Here is a 24,976-nt window from a genome sequence, read left to right on the forward strand (position 1 = left end):
CATACAGACTGCACTGAGAACAATTGTATACGACTCTGAATTGTTGTTACAAAGGACGCCATCAACGTCCATCATTGTGTTGCTATCGAAACGTTTTGTGGTGTGTGGGGAGAAATGTGATTGTTTATGTTTTTACATCGTTCCGTCACTTTTTAAGTTTTATATAATTAAATAAAATACACAAAACATCAAAATGTCGGTGAGCTTAGAAGAGTACTTTAGGACGACATTTGAGGATAAACTCCTCGTGTAAGTTTTGCTTGTTTTGTCTGAAGAATTATAAAACTAGCCTCCTTCCTACCTATCCCGACCTAACTAGGCCTAGCTAGCCTAGGTAGGCCTAGCTAGCTAGTTAAGTTAGGCCCTCCCTTGGCCTGCCTGGCTAACTAGATGATAGAGCTAGATAGCCTTGAATAAGAGGCCTAGTTGATGATGCTGAGTAGGCTACTCTAAGATAGGCCTAGAGGGTAGTAAGGATTAGGATAAGGCCTAAGGCTTAATAGCAGTATGAATATAGGCCTAGGCCAGGGGGCCTAGCCTATACTAGTCTAGGCCTAGGCCTATATGCTTCATAAATGTCAAACTCAAATGACTCTAAAAACTAAAGTAAGAATAAGATAAAAAGAAAGATTAAGAATAGCAATAATGTAATGTTCAATAACAGCATGTACTAGTAGGCTAGGCTCTAAGCCTCTATTATACTAATAATAATATTATTATGAAACCAATCAATATAGTATCTTTTTTATTTCATAGCAAAATGCCAGAGAGGGAGGATGATCATTTAACTCCAGCTACTCGGTTACTTGAGAAAAGACGAGAAATGTCAGAAGTTGAACAGGCTTTAGCTGCACAGAAAGAGGCAAGTGAATAAAGTGAACCACTCTCACATGGTACATATTTTATGTGAACCACTCTCACATGGTGCATATTCTATGTGAACCACTCTCACATGGTGCATATTCTATGTGAACCACTCTCACATGGTGCATATTTTATGTGAAACACTCTCACATGGTGCATATTCTATGTGAACCAATCTTTAATCCATTTCCAGTTTCCTGACTTTCTGATCTGTAATCATTTCTGAAATACACTGTATTACAGTAAAACTTCTTAATTTTGCTAAACTTGTATTTATTCAGGAGTTTCAGATGAAGATGGAAAGCCTGCAACAACGAAGAGAAGAATTAGAAAGAAAAGAATACCAATTAAAGGAATCGCTACTCAAGTTTGATAAATTTCTGAAAGTAAGGAAAATTAGAATATAGATTATCGGTAAAGAAATATCATGCTTTATAAGACTTATATTTTAACACTACACCTATTCAGGAGACACCCACATTAAAAGGGCACTTTCATTTTTTTTTTTTTTTTTTTTTCATTTCTTTATTCGAATTCATAAAATAACACAACATAAAAAAAATACAAAGAATGAATTCAGGGTAACACAAAAAAGTAACCAAAGGTCAAACTTATTTCCATTGTGGCCCTTAAGGATAAAAACACCATAAGAATAAACATTTACAATAAACAATAACACATGTAGTAACAATATAAATATAAATTATAATCTTTCAAGCATAACCTCTTTGAGATGTTTCCTGATATTTCTTTTGAATTGATTGATGGTTTCTGAACACTGTATCAATTTTGGCAGGTGATTCCATGACGTTATTGCCGTGTTAACAAAGGTTGTTTGGGAGTGGTTACCTATATATGGTCTATAAATTGATTGAGTTGCAAATCTAGTATTGTACTGGTGAATTACATTTGCTCTACTAATACCATCATTCATAAACGTAGGGCTTAATCCATTAATAATACGATACATGTGACAAAGTTTTATCTGTTTAACTCTTAAGTCTACTGGGAGCCAATTCAGTTTGTTTAATTCATTAGCCCCAATGTGATCCCTTGGTTCAAGACCAAGAATACATCTGACCGTCTTATTTTGTGCAGTTTGCAATTTAACTTTTAATGTTTTATTGGCTCTCAAAGGTGTTCTCTTATAGGTGTGAGGTTCTACTGTATTCAAGATTATTTACATTTCTTATTTTATCTACCGGTACCTCAAAACCACATTGTACCACAAACCAATAAAATAAACCTAGAGAATGTTTTTGCTATCTTCCAAATCTTCTATACTGTGAAAATAAATTCATTAGAATAATAATTAAATTCTACTTCTGAAAATCAATTTTTCATTTATAGGAAAATGATTCAAAAAGATCAAGAGCTGTGAAGAAAGCAGAAGATGAGAAAGAACACAAGAAAACAAAAGATAAAGAGATAACGCGGCTTTTAGAGGAGAAGGGCGAGTTGGAGCAACAACGCAATAAGTTTATGATGCGGTTGGAGAAACGCAAGATATTTAATACGTTTCTTGATCGCGTGTTGGAGTCAGCAGAAGAGTTTCAAGAATCACGGGATGTGATAGCTAGATTTGAGACACTTGTAGCAACACATAAGGTATTAACAGCTTGATTTAGCCTAGTTGAGGAACTGTACAGGGGACACCATTTTGCTTGCCCAAACTAGATTGACTAGTTCTGTGTAAGATTTTAATCTCCAAATAGCTTTAAGTCATTCTTATGTCATACTACTTACCTAAAGCTCTGTCTACATTGTCAAACTTTATGTGACAAAAAAAATGTTTTTTTTTATTTATTTATTTTTTAAAATTTATTTATTTTTTAACATTTATTTTTTTTTTTTAATTTATTGATTTTTTAAAATGTATTTATTTGTTTTATTTCATACATTCATATATGTAATATTTGTTTCAGGATTTAATGGATAAAGCTAGCAAATCCCAAGACGCAGTAGACGGTCACAAAGCAGAGCTGATGAAGTTTACCGAGGAGAAGAACAATGAGATATTAAGTCACAATAATCAACTAGCAATGTTACAGACGAGGCTGGACACGGCTCAGGGAGATGCTGTTAAATGGTAACAAACTTTAATCTGTGAAATCGGTGAAACTACAGTATTAAGATAAGATAGTGACTTGTAGACGCTCCTGTGCGATTTCCAAATTGCATTTCGTCTAATTTAGGCGCGATCTTGGGTTTTATCCATGACGAGGCAAAGTGTTCTAGCATGCGTACAAAAATTGGTGTAATGGATATGGGTCTGATTTGATTTAAGTTAACCGGTCCTTTCACTTTAGGAAGTGGGGTTATGGTCGCCTCTTTCCACTTGCGCGGGACTATGCCTTGCGAGAGTGATGCGTTGTAGATGTCAACTAACGGTGATGCAATTTCAAATGCGAATTCTTTGATGGCGCGAGGCGGTAGATCACCCGGGGCAACTGATTTGTTGCAGTTTATTTTCTGAAGCTGATGATACACCTGCCAGAAGTTGAGTGTCGGTGCATAGCCACAAGGAAGGTATGATGGTAGACTATTAGTTTGTAGGGGTTCAATCTTCTGGCATATATTCGCTAGGTAGTTATTTATTAGTTCGCAAATTTTAAGCGGATCGGTTTCTTCAGTTTCTAGATTCAACACCGATTTCTTTTTATTCGTACCGCATATTTGGTTAACTTTTTGGAACCACTGCTTTGCGTTAGTGTTTTGCAGATTGTTAACTTCGTATTTGTAGTATTTAATCTTTGCTTGTTTGATTTCCCAAATTACTTGGTTTCTAAGTGTACGGAAATTGCGGGACATTTTTCCATATTTATGAAAACTAATTTGTCTCTTCTTACAAAGTCCTTTTATTTTTGGTGTGATCCATGGTTTGTCATTTGAATGAACTTTAATTCTGCGCTTTGGAAAACAACGTTCGTATGCCAGACATAATGTTGATTCGAAAATATTTACTTTTTCATCAAGGTCGTCGGTTTCCAGTATTTCATGCCAATCTTGTGATGTTATCCATTGACCAAATCTATTGCAAGCAGATTCGCTAAAAGGCCGGGGAGACTTAATAACATTGCGGCCCTTAATGCAGACGAATCCAGGTTTTGGTTTCCATAAAATCGAATTCAATCATTATGCAGAATGTAATGTATATCTTTAAAAGAGATGATATACATTATTTAATACTTGATTAAAGGTCGTATAAAATATTGAATTCATGCTTGATATTACATTTCTTGAATAATTCATATTTACTACAGTATTTCTTCACACAATTTTCTAGTGATTATAACTAAACTCTAGAGGGCAGATGACAATTTTTTATGTTCATCAAAGCAAATTCTCACTGTAAAGAATGTGTATTTCACAGTGAAAAATTAAATTATAAAATTTATTAATATTAGATTTTTTAAATAAATAATTTAATTTATTATACAGAAGTTCTCCTTTTGGACACCCCTATTTAGGGCCATAGCCAGCATGAGCACTACCTTGTCTTAGGGACACCCCTATTTAGGGCCATAGCCAGCATGAGCACTACCTTGCCTTAGGGACACCCCTATTTAGGGCCATAGCCAGCATGAGCACTACCTTGCCTTAGGGTACATTGGACACCCCTATTTAGGGCCATAGCCAGCGTGAGCACTACCTTGCCTTAGGGACACCCCTATTTAGAGCCATAGCCAGCATGAGCACTACCTTGCCTTAGGGTACATTGGACACCCCTATTTAGGGCCATATCCAGCATGAGCACTACCTTGCCTTAGGGACACCCCTATTTAGGGCCATAGCCAGCATGAGCACTACCTGGCCTTAGGGACACCCCTATTTAGAGCCATAGCCAGCGTGAGCACTACCTTGCCTTAGGGACACCCCTATTTAGGGCCATAGCCAGCATGAGCACTACCTTGCCTTAGGGACACCCCTATTTAGGGCCATAGCCAGCATGAGCACTACCTTGCCTTAGGGTACATTGGACACCCCTATTTAGGGCCATAGCCAGCGTGAGCACTACCTTGCCTTAGGGACACCCCTATTTAGAGCCATAGCCAGCATGAGCACTACCTTGCCTTAGGGTACATTGGACACCCCTATTTAGGGCCATATCCAGCATGAGCACTACCTTGCCTTAGGGACACCCCTATTTAGGGCCATAGCCAGCATGAGCACTACCTGGCCTTAGGGACACCCCTATTTAGAGCCATAGCCAGCGTGAGCACTACCTTGCCTTAGGGACACCCCTATTTAGGGCCATAGCCAGCATGAGCACTACCTTGCCTTTTGGACACCCCTATTTAGGGCCATAGCCAGCATGAGCACTACCTGGCCTTAGGGTACATTGGACACCCCTATTTAGGGCCATAGCCAGCATGAGCACTACCTTGCCTTTTGGACACCCCTATTTAGGGCCATAGCCAGCATGAGCACTACCTTGCCTTAGGGTACATTGGACACCCCTATTTAGGGCCATAGCCAGCATGAGCACTACCTTGCCTTTTGGACACCCCTATTTAGGGCCATAGCCAGCATGAGCACTACCTGGCCTTAGGGTACATTTTCCTGTTGAAAATGAAATAGTCCAACCCCTATTAAGAAGACACTGTTTTGGATCCCTACCTTTTGTATGTATTATATTAATGTTGATATCGTTTTCTTAGGGAATCTGTGTGGACACATATTAAGAACACAGCAGCCAAGAAGACTCTACTCCTTGGCAGAATTAAAATGTAAGTTTAAAGCTATGTCTACACTATCAAACTTTATGTGACCAAAAAATGGGAGCATATCACTACCCTATTTGGGAACATCACACTTATTTTGTCAAACTAGTTTGATAGTATAAACATAGCTTAATGATTGTACTTCTAGGACGTTAGGGCGTAATCACAATGCAAGTAAATTGACCAATTACAAGCGGTGGTTCGCATGATCCTTAAGATTACATTTGTTGCACATATTTTCTTGCGTTGCGTCCTCTCATAGTAACTACTTAATATTCTGTCATTCAGATTAAGGCTTGATTTTAAGTAATTTGTCAAGTTAAGTTGTTTTAATTTAACCCCAACATGAGCCACTTAAACATATCTCTTGTCACTGCTTATAGAGTTGTTATTTTTCCATAACCTTTTAATTGGTTGTCTCTTACGTTTGAAATTTTCATTTAGTTCTAGCAAACATACTTGTCAACTAATGCATTTTATTGTTAGCTAATAATGTTATTATTCTAACACTAATAATGATAAATAATATTGTATCAAGGTCATAACATAACTGTTAAAGTTTTATCAAGGTCATAACTAATTAAAGTAACTAATAATCAAATGGAGTGCATAAAAAACAACTATTTTAAAGTCAATTAGGTAATGAGAAGGGGAAAAGCAAAACATTGCTGCTGGCCCATCATGTTTTTTATTTCCTTTATTATGATACTGTTATTACTATGTAATTGTTCGTTTACAATAAACCATTGATTAGCGAAAGATATTTTTGTTTGCTCCCATTTGCCTTTGGTGAATTGAGATAAGAAATTATGAAGTGAAGGGGATGGTACGACTGTGTTGTCTGTCTGACACTTTACCATTCATATCAAGTCTAGATATGGTACTATTCATAATAAAAGTATAGAAATGCAATTTCATTATGTGAAAATACATTTAAATAAATGTTATTATATGGCAATAATATCTGTCTGTGTTGACATCAAATATTCCAAAATTCTGTTCATAATGTAAACTCCGTCTTGCATGACAATGACGAAGGTTTTTGTCTTGACTACATTATTTTATTGTTAGATGCTTAGTGTAATTTTATTTATTTTAGTGCTATTTTTACAGGGTATGATGTCAATAATCTCAACCCAATGTATTTATACTGTACAGTACATAATTATTAATTAATTAATTATTAATTATTAATTACTAATTAAATGGCAAGCACCAATCTGAACTCATGACTTCAAAGCTCTGTCTACACTATCAAGCTAGTTTGACAAAAAAAGTGTGATGTGCCCAAATGTGGCAGTTATATGCCCAAATATGGTAGTGATATGACATCATCATGTCCATATATGGACACATCACATTGTTTTGTCACATAGAGTTTGATATTGTAGACAGAGCTTAATATTACTGTACATATGTAGATGCATATCATCAAAGCCATAGTTTGATAAAAGCATATTTTAAAAAATGCCAAGTCTCATCCTAAATAGATCATTTATATTCCTACTTAGGTTTTTTTTAATTCTAAAGTCATGGTTCGAGTCCTTTTTGAAGTCACAGATTTATTCTCATCCTATCATAATATAGAGATGATCATTATGCATGCTTGTTTTCATTGTGACATCATGCGAAACGCCTTAAGTTCAATTTAGCCTAAATAAATGATAATGCAGTACGCCTCTATGCATAATTTATTATTATAAAAATAAGTAATGCCAACAAAACAACTAAATTGAAAATATTAGTCCAGATGAGTATGTTTTGTAAAACTTTTCCCGAGGCTAAATAATTATTAAGAACAGAAAGGTAGATGTGAGAAGTAGGCTGCTGTGTGCTGAGCTATTATGTTCATTTTCATTACGTTCTTGTCCCCCGTAGTATATTTATATTTTGAGTAATTTATGTTTTGAAATCTTGCGCATTTCATTCTTTATTCCCAATCCCAAGGCTGTTATTAATATCAAGTAGTGAATCGGATAACAACATTTCATTGCTTGTGATTTCTTTTGAGAATTATTATTCTATCTGTGTGCGGATTGCATCGAAATATAGAGTGTCGTCCGTCAATATCTATTTCTAAATGCTTATGGTAATTTAATTATTAAAACAGTATTCTGAGAAAGTTGTTTAAAATCGTAAAAAATGATTTTATGAACTTTTATGGCTTAGACTGTATTGCTAGATATTTCTTTCAAGATTGTGTTTTTGTTTTATAATAATATTAAAATTCATTGAAGCTACACTTTTACAATGGCGGCACACATTCATACAGGTGTGTTCGTAGAATAAATATATTGAAAACAAACAGATACAAAAATAAAAATGTGTTTGTGTGCGATTTAAAAGCTTATTACTATTAGCTTATTTCCATTGGGATCCTTGAAATTTGCTATAATACTTACCAAAAAGCAAATGTGATTGAAACAATACATTTAAATAAATAAATATGAATAAGTACATATATGAATAGGTAAATAGATGAATAAGTACATATGAATAAGTACATATATGGTTAAGTACATATATGGATAAGTACATATACGAATAAGTACATATATGAATAAGTAAATAGATGAATAAGTAAATAGATAATAAGTACATATATGGATAAGTACATATACGAATAAGTACATATATGAATAAGTAAATAGATGAATAAGTATTGTTTGTGCAGTGATATTTGTAGATCTAAATGGTAAATGTCTGAGATGTTCTAATGTGACCGATGTGATTTTAATTTGTATTTTATTACTCTGTAGAGTGACGTATGGTTATTGCTTGCATGCTATAATAAAGACATGAACTGCATGTTCATTAATAAATGTATCAGATGTTTAATTTAACCAATGTGATTTTAATCAATGATTTATTTGTCTCCAGGGCGACGCACAACTTATTTCAACTTGTTAATAGACACCAAAAACAATCAGGTTCAACGGACCTGACAGAAGAACAGCTTTCAAAGGTAAGACTTACCACCTTACGAAGTGCATGTACAGATAAGTACATGTAAAAATAGGTACATGGACAAATAAGTACATTACAAATAAGAATATTTACAAGTAAGTGCATGTGCAAATAAGTACATATACGAATAAGTACACCTGCAAAAAAGTATGTGTACAAAAGTACATGTGCAAATAAATACATGTGAAAATAAGTACATGTGCAGATAAGTACAAGTGTGAATAAGTACTAATGACTACATGAGTGAATAAGTACATGTATGTGTGAATAAGTACATGGATGTGTAAATAAGTACATGTATGTGTGAATAAGTACATGTATGTGTGAATAAGTACATGTACGAATAAGTTTGTGTATCTATTTGTTGTTAATTTTATGGCATTTTGGAGATATAATTGTAAAAAAATATCATGTTTACATCATCTACTTTGTTTACTTCATGTCATGTTCAATTTGACATCACGGAGACAAACTAGCACATACTTTAATTAAGCACTACATCAACAGTTACACCGCTGCTGAAGACCATATAAGTTTATGTTTCTTCTCATTCAATCAAAGAAATCAGATTGTCTATTGCATTGTCGTTTTAAGACTCATAAAGCAATGCCGTTATTGACTGTTTATATTAGGTGTTCACATAAAATGTTTTGTTTTCTCACTTGTTCTTGCCGATGGCATTTTCATCTTTGTATGTCATTTCGAATCGTACAATTTTGCATCTACTAAAGAAATCTCATGACATCTCTGAATAATGCTCGCTTATTATTTAGTTTTAAACTTCATACTTGCATTATCTTTTACATCTTTAAGTGGCTATTTCTTCTTAATGAATGTTTTCACATTTTCTATATTACTGTATAAGCGTTTCATCTTTTATCTATTTACTGCAGTAATTATTTTATTCTACTGTATCATTCTGTATATGAATGGTGTGATTTTGAGATTCTTATAAAATATTTGCAATATTGGCATTTATAAGGATATTTTTTTAGGATAGGAAAGAGTGTATAGACAATGCAATCAAATTTTATGTAACTGTAATTTAGAAACTTTGTCACTCTATTTAATGCCTAGCCTACCTGGATAAACCGACAATAGTCCATGCTCTCCAAAGGGAGGGCTTAGATACGAAAAGTAAATTGCCTAATTAAATGTGTAAAAACATAAGAGATAAGATATGCTGAGAAGACAATTTTTACAGTTATTTCAAATAATCGTAAATACTAAACCATACAAGTACAACTCAAGGTTGAAATGAAAATTTTTTTAATGAAAATAGTAACGAGTCCATAAAAAAAATGAACAAAATGTGTAAATGACGAGGTTAAGACAACTGACAGGCATACAAGGTTAAGACAACTGACAGGCACACAAGGTGAAGATGAGTATCATTTGGGACACTTTGACATTATGCTATTGTTATTACTTGTCTTGTTATTGTTTCTATCTTAATACGTAATAATAAAAAGGAATAATACATATATATTTATAAGAACAGAATTCATGACAGTTATAATAGTCTGATTCAAACCATAGTTAACGCACTTCCACAATCCAACCTGCATCAGCGTTGGTGCTAATTCATGACAGTTATAATAGTCTGATTCAAACCATAGTTAACGCACTTCCACAATCCAACCTGCATCAGCGTTGGTGCTAATTCATGACAGTTATAATAGTCTGATTCAAACCATAGTTAACGCACTTCCACAATCCAACCTGCATCAGCGTTGGTGCTAATTCATGACAGTTATAATAGTCTGATTCAAACCATAGTTAACGTACTTCCACAATCCAACCTGCATCAGCGTTGGTGCTAATTCATGACAGTTATAATAGTCTGATTCAAACCATAGTTAACGCACTTCCACAATCCAACCTACATCAGCATTGGTGCTAATTCATGACAGTTATAATAGTCTGATTCAAACCATAGTTAACGCACTTCACAATCCAACCTACATCAGCGTTGGTGCTAATTCATGACAGTTATAATAGTCTGATTCAAACCCTGCATCAGCGTTGGTGCTAATTCATGACAGTTATAATAGTCTGATTCAAACCATAGTTAACGTACTTCCACAATCCAACCTGCATCAGTGTTGGTGCTAATTCATGACAGTTATAATAGTCTGATTCAAACCATAGTTAACGCACTTCCACAATCCAACCTGCATCAGCGTTGGTGCTAATTCATGACAGTTATAATAGTCTGATTCAAACCATAGTTAACGCACTTCCACAAACCAACCTGCATCAGCGTTGGTGCTAATTCATGACAGTTATAATAGTCTGATTCAAACCATAGTTAACGCACTTCCACAATCCAACCTGCATCAGCGTTGGTGCTAATTCATGACAGTTATAATAGTCTGATTCAAACCATAGTTAACGTACTTCCACAATCCAACCTGCATCAGTGTTGGTGCTAATTCATGACAGTTATAATAGTCTGATTCAAACCATAGTTAACGCACTTCCACAATCCAACCTGCATCAGCGTTGGTGCTAATTCATGACAGTTATAATAGTCTGATTCAAACCATAGTTAACGCACTTCCACAAACCAACCTGCATCAGCGTTGGTGCTAATTCATGACAGTTATAATAGTCTGATTCAAACCATAGTTAACGCACTTCCACAATCCAACCTGCATCAGCGTTGGTGCTAATTCATGACAGTTATAATAGTCTGATTCAAACCATAGTTAACGTACTTCCACAATCCAACCTGCATCAGCGTTGGTGCTAATTCATGACAGTTATAATAGTCTGATTCAAACCATAGTTAACGCACTTCCACAAACCAACCTGCATCAGCGTTGGTGCTAATTCATGACAGTTATAATAGTCTGATTCAAACCATAGTTAACGTACTTCCACAATCCAACCTGCATCAGCGTTGGTGCTAATTCATGACAGTTATAATAGTCTGATTCAAACCATAGTTAACGCACTTCCACAAACCAACCTGCATCAGCGTTGGTGCTAATTCATGACAGTTATAAAAGTCTGATTCAAACCATAGTTAACGTACTTCCACAATCCAACCTGCATCAGTGTTGGTGCTAATTCATGACAGTTATAATAGTCTGATTCAAACCATAGTTAACGCACTTCCACAATCCAACCTGCATCAGCGTTGGTGCTAATTCATGACAGTTATAATAGTCTGATTCAAACCATAGTTAACGCACTTCCACAAACCAACCTGCATCAGCGTTGGTGCTAATTCATGACAGTTATAATAGTCTGATTCAAACCATAGTTAACGTACTTCCACAATCCAACCTGCATCAGCGTTGGTGCTAATTCATGACAGTTATAATAGTCTGATTCAAACCATAGTTAACGCACTTCCACAAACCAACCTGCATTAGTGTTGGTGCTAATTCATGACAGTTATAATAGTCTGATTCAAACCATAGTTAACGTACTTCCACAATCCAACCTACATCAGCGTTGGTGCTAATTCATGACAGTTATAATAGTCTGATTCAAACCATAGTTAACGTACTTCCACAATCCAACCTGCATCAGCGTTGGTGCTAATTCATGACAGTTATAATAGTCTGATTCAAACCATAGTTAACGCACTTCCACAAACCAACCTGCATCAGCGTTGGTGCTAATTCATGACAGTTATAATAGTCTGATTCAAACCATAGTTAACGCACTTCCACAATCCAACCTGCATCAGCGTTGGTGCTAATTCATGACAGTTATAATAGTCTGATTCAAACCATAGTTAACGCACTTCCACAAACCAACCTGCATCAGCGTTGGTGCTAATTCATGACAGTTATAATAGTCTGATTCAAACCATAGTTAACGCACTTCCACAAACCAACCTGCATCAGCGTTGGTGCTAATTCATGACAGTTATAATAGTCTGATTCAAACCATAGTTAACGTACTTCCACAATCCAACCTGCATCAGTGTTGGTGCTAATTCATGACAGTTATAATAGTCTGATTCAAACCATAGTTAACGCACTTCCACAATCCAACCTGCATCAGCGTTGGTGCTAATTCATGACAGTTATAATAGTCTGATTCAAACCATAGTTAACGCACTTCCACAAACCAACCTGCATCAGCGTTGGTGCTAATTCATGACAGTTATAATAGTCTGATTCAAACCATAGTTAACGCACTTCCACAATCCAACCTGCATCAGCGTTGGTGCTAATTCATGACAGTTATAATAGTCTGATTCAAACCATAGTTAACGTACTTCCACAATCCAACCTGCATCAGCGTTGGTGCTAATTCATGACAGTTATAATAGTCTGATTCAAACCATAGTTAACGCACTTCCACAAACCAACCTGCATCAGCGTTGGTGCTAATTCATGACAGTTATAATAGTCTGATTCAAACCATAGTTAACGTACTTCCACAATCCAACCTGCATCAGCGTTGGTGCTAATTCATGACAGTTATAATAGTCTGATTCAAACCATAGTTAACGCACTTCCACAAACAAACCTGCATCAGCGTTGGTGCTAATTCATGACAGTTATAATAGTCTGATTCAAACCATAGTTAACGTACTTCCACAATCCAACCTGCATCAGTGTTGGTGCTAATTCATGACAGTTATAATAGTCTGATTCAAACCATAGTTAACGCACTTCCACAATCCAACCTGCATCAGCGTTGGTGCTAATTCATGACAGTTATAATAGTCTGATTCAAACCATAGTTAACGCACTTCCACAAACCAACCTGCATCAGCGTTGGTGCTAATTCATGACAGTTATAATAGTCTGATTCAAACCATAGTTAACGCACTTCCACAATCCAACCTGCATCAGCGTTGGTGCTAATTCATGACAGTTATAATAGTCTGATTCAAACCATAGTTAACGTACTTCCACAATCCAACCTGCATCAGCGTTGGTGCTAATTCATGACAGTTATAATAGTCTGATTCAAACCATAGTTAACGCACTTCCACAAACCAACCTGCATTAGCGTTGGTGCTAATTCATGACAGTTATAATAGTCTGATTCAAACCATAGTTAACGTACTTCCACAATCCAACCTGCATCAGCGTTGGTGCTAATTCATGACAGTTATAATAGTCTGATTCAAACCATAGTTAACGTACTTCCACAATCCAACCTGCATCAGCGTTGGTGCTAATTCATGACAGTTATAATAGTCTGATTCAAACCATAGTTAACGCACTTCCACAAACCAACCTGCATCAGCGTTGGTGCTAATTCATGACAGTTATAATAGTCTGATTCAAACCATAGTTAACGCACTTCCACAATCCAACCTGCATCAGCGTTGGTGCTAATTCATGACAGTTATAATAGTCTGATTCAAACCATAGTTAACGCACTTCCACAAACCAACCTGCATCAGCGTTGGTGCTAATTCATGACAGTTATAATAGTCTGATTCAAACCATAGTTAACGCACTTCCACAATCCAACCTGCATCAGCGTTGGTGCTAATTCATGACAGTTATAATAGTCTGATTCAAACCATAGTTAACGCACTTCCACAATCCAACCTGCATCAGCGTTGGTGCTAATTCATGACAGTTATAATAGTCTGATTCAAACCATAGTTAACGTACTTCCACAATCCAACCTGCATCAGTGTTGGTGCTAATTCATGACAGTTATAATAGTCTGATTCAAACCATAGTTAACGCACTTCCACAATCCAACCTGCATCAGCGTTGGTGCTAATTCATGACAGTTATAATAGTCTGATTCAAACCATAGTTAACGCACTTCCACAATCCAACCTGCATCAGCGTTGGTGCTAATTCATGACAGTTATAATAGTCTCATTCAAACCATAGTTAACGCACTTCCACAATCCAACCTGCATCAGCGTTGGTGCTAATTCATGACAGTTATAATAGTCTGATTCAAACCATAGTTAACGCACTTCCACAAACCAACCTGCATCAGCGTTGGTGCTAATTAATATTGTAGGTTGATTTTGTGGAAGTTGCTTATATTGTTAATTTCCTGTCACATTTTTTATCTTTTTGTTTTGTATGATTTGTATATTAATGTACTATCCGAAATAAAGGAATTTAATGAATGAATATTATTAAGTTTAATCAAGGAAGATTGAAATTACAATTTACCTTTTCCCTGATTTAATTAATTTAATTTATTAAACCCCAATACTTGGATTATAAAACGAGGCTTAACATGTGTCTTCTTGGTTAAGATTTAATCAGAAAAAAATGTTTACAAAATTAATTTTATTTTCTAGATTCAAACATTTATAATGGACTTGACCCAAATAACGACTGAAATAAAACGAGGGGAGGCTATTGGAACATCAATAGGAGCCACTTCTTCATAGACCATTTGCAGTAATCACTCTTCTTCACAGTTGTTAATTCAATTAAATTATATATAGGAGATTGTACAGTGTTACCTCACAATGTAAATATTTATTTGAAAATATTTTTTTTCTTGTTGAAAGAGTAAAAATGTACTAAATGTTGAAAATTATGTGTCAATGTCTTTTATTTTTTATATTTTAATCATAATCAATAATAATAATAATAATTTAATCAATAATTTTAATATAATTTCACTCTTCCCTGATTTTAATATATTTCATATATCATTTCAATACTAATTTAAAACATTCATTTACCATACATACATGTGCTAACATACTTACTGTATTTTAGAAATATACTACACAATAACCCATTACAGTGTATTCCATTGTTTGAAATATTTATATACTTTTCATAATTTTTTTTTGCTGGATCTATTCTCTTCTTTATTGTATCAAACAAAAAAACAATTTCAATACAAAAGGTAGCCAAGGTATAGCCGAAGCTAATCAAGCTTGGTACCTTTTATCTTAACTAACTTAAGCTACAAAATTAACAAATAAATAACAGAACTTAAAAGAAAATAAAAATTTGATAACGTCAATAACAAAACAAAAAATGTTGAATAATAAATAAATAACATAACATAAAGTGCTGTATGTACTATACTGTATTAAACAAAACCATATCAGTTCAATAGATAATATCTGATGAATTAACAATATATAAAAACATTGTAAATTATAGATTATTCTTTTATATACTTAGATAAAAGTAATTCTTTAAGTTGTTTAGAGAAAGCAAATCTAGATGTAATTGTTCGTAATTCTTGCGGTATTATATATGTTTAATTAGCAAGCAAACAGAAATCGATGATAATTGTATACATGAAAACTATTTTAATGTGGTACAAATAGGTTTTAAATTTGCGTCTTTTTTTCTTTTATCTATTCGTGCCATCCATAAAAAAAAACGTACGAACTTATATAACACCATTAGTTGTGAATTTTTAACAAATTTCACAGTTACATTTCACATTTAAATTTCACATTTTGACGAATGAGTTAAAATATCGACAGATGTACGATAAACTTCCCTGTCATGTCGTGCTTTCATCACATTCTTTTCTCTTTTATTAATTTTCTTCGTGATTAAAAACTTTAAAAACACATTTTTTTTCACAAAAATGTTTGTTTTCTATCATCAGCGAGAGTACCTGTGTAAGAAATACACATAATCAACAATAACCAATACAATAATCAATAATAACAATAATCAATACAATAATCAATAATAACAATAATCAATACAATAATCGATAATAACAATAATCGATACAATAATCAATAATAACAATAATCAATAATAACAATAATCAATAATAACAATAATCAATAATAACAATAATCAATACACATAATCAATAATAACAATAATCAATACAATAATCAATAATAACAATAATCAATACAATAATCAATAATAACAATAATCAATACAATAATCAATAATAACAATAATCAATACACATAATCAATAATAACAATAATCAATACACATAATAATAACAATAATCAATACAATAATCAATAATAACAATAATCAATACAATAATCAATAATAACAATAATCAATACAATAATCAATAATAACAATAATCAATACACATAATCAATAATAACAATAATCAATACACATAATCAACAATTATATGTGCTGCGTGCAATATTCTTCTATGTTTTAATAACTACTTTACAATTTCAATATGTAACTCTGCGCATGCTCGTAATGTTTCTGAGCGTGTGTAGAATGACTTTACGACTCGACATCTGCGTGGTCGCGTTGTGCATCGTGGAAGCGAAATGTCGCAACTATTATGTAATAAAAATTGTTGCTTTTAATAGAGAGTGATAGGGATTAAATGACGATAGTGATATGATGTGGGATTAGCCGATTTATCTTATATATCATATAGGGATTAGGAGTGTATTTTGTACATACTATTCGCAATTGAGAGATACACTTTGCAGGAGATTACGTTAATGAGTTGCTTCTAATCGTTTTCAGATTACAGAGCACTCGAAGAAATGGAAACATCATTACAACGACAGCAGGAAGAAATCAATTCCATTTCAAACATTACATTTTCTCTCAGTAAATTGTAGAAAAAATATGTAAAAACGCGTGAAAGTATAATTTAGAAAGTGTGATCTAAAGCTCTGTCTACACTATCAAACTAGTTTGACAAAAAAAGTGTAATGTGCCCAAATATGGTAGTGATATATGACATCATCGTGTCCATATACGGAAACATCACATTTTTTTGTTACATAAAGTTTAAGTGTAGACGGCTTTAAGCAATGTTTATGCTCTAAAAATCAAAATAGGTTACTTAGTTATTGCGATATAGGCCTACATATAAGCGTGAGATGATGGTAGGCCTACACTAAAGGCTTGTTCACACTATACCTAGGTGGGATTCACAGTTTAACACTGCGCAGCTGTTCGCGATTCGAGCGTTTGATTTTTCGCAGTTATATTTTGTTTTCATAGCATCATCGGCGGTTTACACTGCATTGTGCTCCTATACTTTGTTAGTAGAGGATACATTTTCGTCACTCGGACCTCAAATGTAATATGACGACTTCGCTGTACGCAAATGTGTCTATTTAGCTCTGTTGGGAATGAATATTTAACTATAGTACATGTTGAAGTGTACTTGAATGAAGATCCATTGCAGAGTAAATAATAGCGCACGTTCTTCGTGGCCCGCCATAGTTTCATCATCAGCAGACGATAACTAGGTCGGTAACACTCGGCTACTGTGTGTTGTATTTTGGTTAATGTGACAATTTGCTTCATTTTGTGTTTTTCATTTTCGTATTAAAACTGTGGCTTGGGAGCGAATAAAGCTACTGTAGGCTTTATTCCCACTAGGACGCCATGGAAGGACGTACGAACAACGCAAGTAATTTAACAATCGCACAAACAAAAGTTCGGATTTTCTGTCGCTTATGATTGGATAAATTATACATTTGCGCGCGTAAGCTTGGTTCCCACTCAAGGACGTAGAGACGCAGCGCAAGTGAGTTGGCCAATGACTAACGACAGTTTGAATAATCCATCGTTTGTGATTGGTCGAATCATCTTTGTGCTTTTACACTGCGTCTCTCTAGTTGGAACCAAGAATTACTTTTACGTCCATGCGTTACGTCCTAGTGTGAACAGAGCTTTAGACACTGAAACACAATGTTGGTTAGGATGATGTATGATAACGCATAAATATTCGTTGAGATCGACTGCATAATAGAGGATAATGAAATGATTACAGCCATGGCAGGAATTAGATCTAGAGGCACGCGTACTTGTCAAATATAACGAAATTATGGACACGAATCAATGTAGCGTACTTGCCATTTTAGCTGATATTTTAAAATAATGTACGTGTTAAGATGAAGGTAATTAGGGGCTCAGGGATGGGAATAATTCAATTATGATCGAGTAGATTGTGAGGCGGAACAATGTTTGTATGTCGAGGCGGATGTTAGGTATTCTTATATTATAAGTAAAGGATGACCTACGTTTCCTAAATGAATAAAGTAAGCTTGAGAATATCTTCTTACTATATATACTGGAGAATTCTCCCGCGACTTTAAATTTATTAGTGTTGGTTCGCCATACAAACTTTTAAACAATATTTCTATATTCTTTTGATACTTACGGTAATAATCGCTGTTTTTAACAAAATAGAAACACTAATGACAAGCCCCCCCCCCCCCCCCAAATCATCATCCCCACACTCCAACCTGCGTGACACGTACTGCGATATATTCATCAACAAAACGGACAGACGATCATACTCTAGGCCTACACGATGGAAATCTTTTCTTTCTTGTCTGAAAAATGGGTGCGCACGTTTGTTTTTTGGTTCCCACTAGAGACGCAACACAAGGACGTAATGCAACGTAAGTGAGTTGCCCAATCACAAACGATGGATTACTCGAACTAACGCTTGTCATTGGTTAACACGCTTGCGTTGTGTTTACGTCCTTGCGTTACGTTCTAGTGGGAACCAAGCTTAAGTACGTCATATGGTATGGACGCTTGAAATGTTGCGTAATTTTGTATCTTTCGTTGTCACAGAACAGATGTATTCAATCAGTGCTTTAGACATGATATGTTAAAATGAAACGGCATTCTCTTTTTTTTCCACTATGTATTCAAAATGCTTTATAATGCATCTATTCAATATTTCACAAATTGCAAACTAAATCGACAGGAGACCGAGAGAAATTTAGAAAAACATTAGTATTTCTGCTGATCTATCGACTTCATAAAACGTATAGTGATGAATTCGAAACTATTTATTCATTCATCTGTCATTATTCAAACGATAAAACTGAGATTTGAAATTTGAGCCTTGAGCGCCGACGAACGAGTGGATAGCAAACATTGTGGCGGCGAAATTGCACTCTAGGTTCTAGCTACAAAAGCAACGCGTATACGCATGCGCATCAACTTAAAATCACGCTTGCTAATTTCAACGGATCTGATTTAGGTCCGTCCCTCCTAACGACAGGTGTACATTTTATACGTTAGCATAAGATAATGTTTTTATGCTTTACGGGAAATGAGCACAGGTAATATAAGTTGAATTATGTCATAAATGGTGATTATTCGGAAATATTCAACTACAAAAATTCTTTTCAGTTTTTCGTTATGCATTCAGTGTCAAATATACGTAATACAGAATGTATTGATTAACATGATTAGTATCATTGTAAGGTCATTATCAACGTTAAAGTTTCACTAAACTTGTGTCTATTTTTGTGTTTTTTCCCTTTTAAATCGCCGATCAGACCTCATGGATTGTCCTCTCGCTTCCTAAAGCTTAATTTTAGATTAAATGAAAGAAACCAATATTATGTCTTTAATTATTAATAACATTCATATTACTCATTATCAATTATATTTAATTTAATTCCATAATTTGAATTGGATGACGTTTTAACGTGACCATGCATGTGTCTATTTTGGTGTTTCTTTCCCTTTTAAATCGCCGAGCAGAAACTCATGGATTGGTATCTCGCTTCCTAAATCTTAATTTCCATAAGAAAAAAAAGAAACCGCATTAATTATTATATATATTATTACATATATTATTATTTACATCAACATCCATATTACTCATTATCAACTCAAATTATAATTTGAATCATTCTATTCCAAAATGTGAATTGGATGACGTTATAATGAACATTATTGTTTCAATAAATATTTGCACTTTAGATTAGGTTCGTGGTCAGTATTCAATTATCTGAAACTCTGTGCAATAGAATTTGCTATTTATATACATGCCAATATATATTATGTTGTACTGCATGAGTTCGTACGGCAACCAGCAAAGCCTTGTTTCACTTTTTTTTCTTCGTATTTAATGTTATATCTTGGGGTGGGTCAAACTTAGTCTTTTCTGACTTATCTGACGCTACCAAGCCCACCCCCTCCCCCCACATGACTGAACTACTTTTTTCATTGTATTTATAATAATGCAAGTAATAATAATAACTAATTATTTTATCATAATGTTATTGTATAGGTTGTTATATTGTAGAAATATAAGCAATGACGTAAACGCAACGCAAGTAATTTGACCAATCGCGTTACAATAGACCATCATTCATCACGTCGTGATTGGTCAAATTACTTCAGTTACATTTTACGTCCTTGAAATGAAGCTTAACGGAAATTAGTATGCCTAACCAACGTAAATTTATTTATTAATTTTTTTAATTTGATTTAACTTTAATTGAGATTGTTACGTCATCATCATCCAATTGAACAGTTGGTTGTCCCATATCAGTAATTGATTGTTGGTTGTCACCAAAGTTCCACCAAATGACACTAATAACACCACTTCCTTTTCCTAGCCATCTTTCACTTCAGGCCTGACTTCTTTTTCTTTGCTTTATTCATTCATATCCATTAAACAGTACATTATACAGGCACAATCTCTTTACAGTTTAAACAATGCTGCAAACTTAAATTGACAATGTCATTCACTAACCACGTCTACTGTCATACATTTCCAGTTACGGTGTCAAAAATGCACACTACTTTTGTCAGCAAGTTTTGTGAATGTTCTCCTTCCATTCGATGCTCACATTCAACTGATACATTTCAATCACACTCGATAAACAAACTATATTTTTCTTTTGTCAATAAGTTTCAATACTGATTATTTTTACAAAACAAGTATTTCTATTTCGTATTTTGATAGGCATACATGATGGATGTTTATTCATTTACATTAATTGACGCCACGAAATCGCATTGGATATATCACGTAAAATATCATAGGTTACTTTTACAAATTCTCAGGTACTATCATCAAATGCTAACCTTTAATTTGCTCTATTCACCAACGCTGTTCAGAACAATCGGTCAATAATATTCCGTATTTACTAAAGGTAATTAATTCGTGTTTGATGTATTTCTCGTGTATCCAAGCGTACGTAGCATCATATTTGTTCTCGGATAGATTTACCGATGGCTGTCTGTTAGACGTACTAAGTTCGCTTGGGCCATTTGACGGCAAGCTTCCGAGGTGTACTAAGTTCGACTGGGCCATCTGACGGTATATTTAAAGTTTAACGTTTTCTTGATTAATTTTAAGTTACCGTTAATGGGATGGCTTTGAATTTAGAGTAGAATTTTGAAGTTGAATGTTTGCAAGTTAAACCAACTGTGAATGTTACAATAATCTCTCTTGATAACTAAAGTAATGAGAGATTCCACATAACATAAACACCACTGGATTGTAATTTCTGACGCCAACGGCGTGCCATGGTTACATCAGAATTATGTCCAGACAGACTAATCTAGTTTATAAACATCATTGGCTAAATTGAAGTTTACATTGAATGTATGTTAAGCTTGGTTCTCACTAGTACGCAACTTAGCGACGTAGGCGCAATTCAAGTGAGTTGACCAATCACAAGCGACTGTTTGGCGAATCAATCGTTTGTGATTGGTTCAATTCTTACTTGAATCTTACTTGAATCTTCGGGCTCTTGATTAAGGCAAATGCCTTTTAAACGCCCTCCATTTCTTCTGTATTAATCTAGAATTGGTAGCAAAATTTATCTCCCATTGCTCTGTCTTTGTTTAGTTGATCCTTGAATGCATTTATGTTTTCTGCTTGTACTGTAGTGTGGTATAGATTGTTCCATGTGTTGACGATTCTACATGAAAAGGAGTGGCTTCTGATTTTCAGTCGGGCTCTTGGCTTTCTTAATTTGAATTGATGGCCCCTTGTTCTACTGTCCTCTCTAAAGTCAAAAAAGGTTTCGGCTTCAATATCATTAAGCGCGGTTCCCACTAGCGACGCAACGCAAGGACGTAACGCAACGCAAGCGAATTGACCAATCACAAGCGATGGCTTATTCGCTTGTGATTGCTAACTGTCTATAACTTCGCTTGTCATTGGTTAAAACGCTTGCGTTGCGTTTACGTCCTTGCGTTACGTTCTAGTGGGAACCAAACTTAAGTTGCGCTTACGTCCTTGCGTTGTGTCCTAGTAGTGAGAACCAAGATCCAAAAGGATCATATTTCCTATTTGTGTATTTGACCAAAATCTCATTACTATTATGTATAGGTCTGTAGTCATTATAATTAGTCATTATGTATATATGTTAATTTAATTTCTTGACTGTACATGTATTATTAACATGGGGGAAATATATGGTACTCCATGGTACTAATAAGTACACCACACTCTATGGTTGTCTCTTTCCTCTTTAATTTCTATTTTCATATTGTTACTTTGTTACCTTTTACTTTGATTTGGAATAAAATAAATATCATTTTAAAAAGTAATATGAGAAGAGTGAAACACAAATATTTATTTCAACAGTAAATGACACAAACGTTGTCTCAGACCGTACCATGCCAAAGTAATGTAATTATTAATTTGCTTACGATAAGATTTATTTAAAAAGAATCCTATGATTGCAAATTAATCTTGGCTATTAAGCTTCGCGTCGTGTTGTTTTGAAATTCCTTTGCTTAAAGATCTGACAGCAGTTTTACGCTGAAATTGAACACTAATTCTTCCTGATTAAGCCATTCATTATAATTTACTTATAATACTCATCCTAATGACAAATTGGATACTAAGATGTATTAAGTTATCTTCTCTTGTTATTATTATTATATTTAGGCGCGCCACTAAATGAATAGCGTTATGAGAGTGCCTAGATTAAAGGTAGCATTGAATATCGTTAAGAATTGGAACCGAGATTAACAGTAATATAAAGGGAATCTGTGGTTGCATAGGCCTACTATACAAATTATATATTAATATTTTTCACTGATAGATTAATAATGATGAATGTTCACATTAATTTAGCCACTGTATGTTATTATTAAAACCAGGATGTGGCCTATAAAATGGACAAATTTGGCTCAATTTATGAGTAGATTTAATTAGAAACTCCTATTATATTCATGTTTATATAATAAAACGTGCTTTCATCGAGCGTGTACGAAACGCTCGGAAATCGCTATAGCTTAGCTTTTAGATTCTTTTTTTACGAGAATTGCTTACGCGATAATACCCACTATTAAACTATCTTGTCTTCGATCCTCACACTTGCAATCTATCTAATCACATATATTCTGACGTCAGCATTTTAGCAGCAAAAAACGTGACGTCAGTATAAAAGTAGATTCGAGTTTTTATAGTAGTTTTTTTTAAACTTAAACTTCACTCGTAATAAATCAATTTAACATGTGAAGATGATGACTTTAACATTCGTGTTGTGATTGACATGCCTGATTGATTATTTATATCTTTAAACTTATTTTAACGTATTTCATTTTGACTAGAAACAAAAGAAGAAAAGAAAGTAAAATCTGTAGTCTTATTGTTGATGAAACAGAGGAATTTGGAAGGCTTTTAAGAATTGACAAGATTATTTTGACGATATGTTAATATCTTAAAATAAAAAAAATATTATAAATCCCATACTTATTACAAGTATTAGATTATTTTATAATCCTCTTATATTAAGTTAGTGCTTAAGGAGTGGAACAGTATATTTCATGATTATCCATATTATGTATGTGTATATATTTGCATCATTTTTTTTTTATCAGTAAAAGATAAGTTGTGAAAATTGGTATGCTGCGTTTGATCCCAGATCAATCTCATTGATGGATCTTAGGTTGAAAGGTAGAATACAAGTAAAAATTGAATTTATCATCTTCTTTTAGATGAGATCAGTCATTGTAATTGTATTCAAGATGAAGTATCTCTTTTTAGTGGTATGTTCTCACCACAAAGTGAATCGCTCGGTTGGAAGTTTCTACTACTAAATCACCTTACATACGCTTTAATGTGGTCTTTAAATGTTCGTCAATGTGGTCTTTAAATGGTTCTTACTGTAGTCTGTGGTCTTGATTGATTTGGATATTTAGATAATAGACTAGAAATTAAATGTATTTTCTACATGTTTTCTTTATCTTGAAAAAGAAAACAAATGACAATTATTTACGGTTGTTTTTTTCTTTCTTCCTTCCATTTTTATTTACAATCTTAAACTCTCAAACACGTTTGACAAAAAAATATGGTAGTGATATGACATCATCATGTCCATATATGGGCACATCACATTTTTTGTCACATAAAGTTTGAAATAAATGTACTTAATGATCTTATATTTGTACATGAATAATATTATAAAGTTGTAAATTCTAAATGTATTCGTGTTATTTGTTGTTCATGGCATCTAACGTGATTAATGTTTGTAATATCACCAAAAATGTACGAACTTCCATGAAATATTAGCCAATTAATTCCATTTAAAATACATGTGCGATTGCAATTTTTCAATGTCCGTCAGGTCGATTTAAATACGACACATAAGATAAAAGATTACTCGAGAAATTCACGATCCTGCCATTTTGCCAAGGCTGACATGGAAATTAAAGTGTTGTATAGAACAGACATTTGAGATTCTATACACTAAGTTTTCTAAAACATTCAATATTTATTATATGATTGGCTTATATTGTTTTTGAATA

At 34.0% G+C, this 24,976-nt stretch overlaps 1 protein-coding gene across 1 annotated transcript; it reads left to right on the forward strand.

Moving 5' to 3' along the window:
• Positions 1–112: 112 nt before the first annotated feature.
• On the forward strand, positions 113–15,044 carry LOC140043933 (coiled-coil domain-containing protein 42 homolog). Its single transcript, XM_072088426.1, has 8 exons — positions 113–249; positions 757–862; positions 1,146–1,250; positions 2,215–2,472; positions 2,790–2,953; positions 5,526–5,594; positions 8,469–8,553; positions 14,812–15,044. The coding sequence occupies exons 1-8, from the start codon at positions 194–196 to the stop codon at positions 14,902–14,904; spliced, it is 936 nt and encodes a 311-aa protein (XP_071944527.1). The 5' UTR covers positions 113–193; the 3' UTR covers positions 14,905–15,044.
• The last annotated feature ends 9,932 nt before the right edge of the window (positions 15,045–24,976 follow it).

Source organism: Antedon mediterranea, chromosome 3, assembly GCF_964355755.1.
Source record: "Antedon mediterranea chromosome 3, ecAntMedi1.1, whole genome shotgun sequence".
Taxonomy (NCBI): Eukaryota; Metazoa; Echinodermata; class Crinoidea; order Comatulida; family Antedonidae; genus Antedon; species Antedon mediterranea.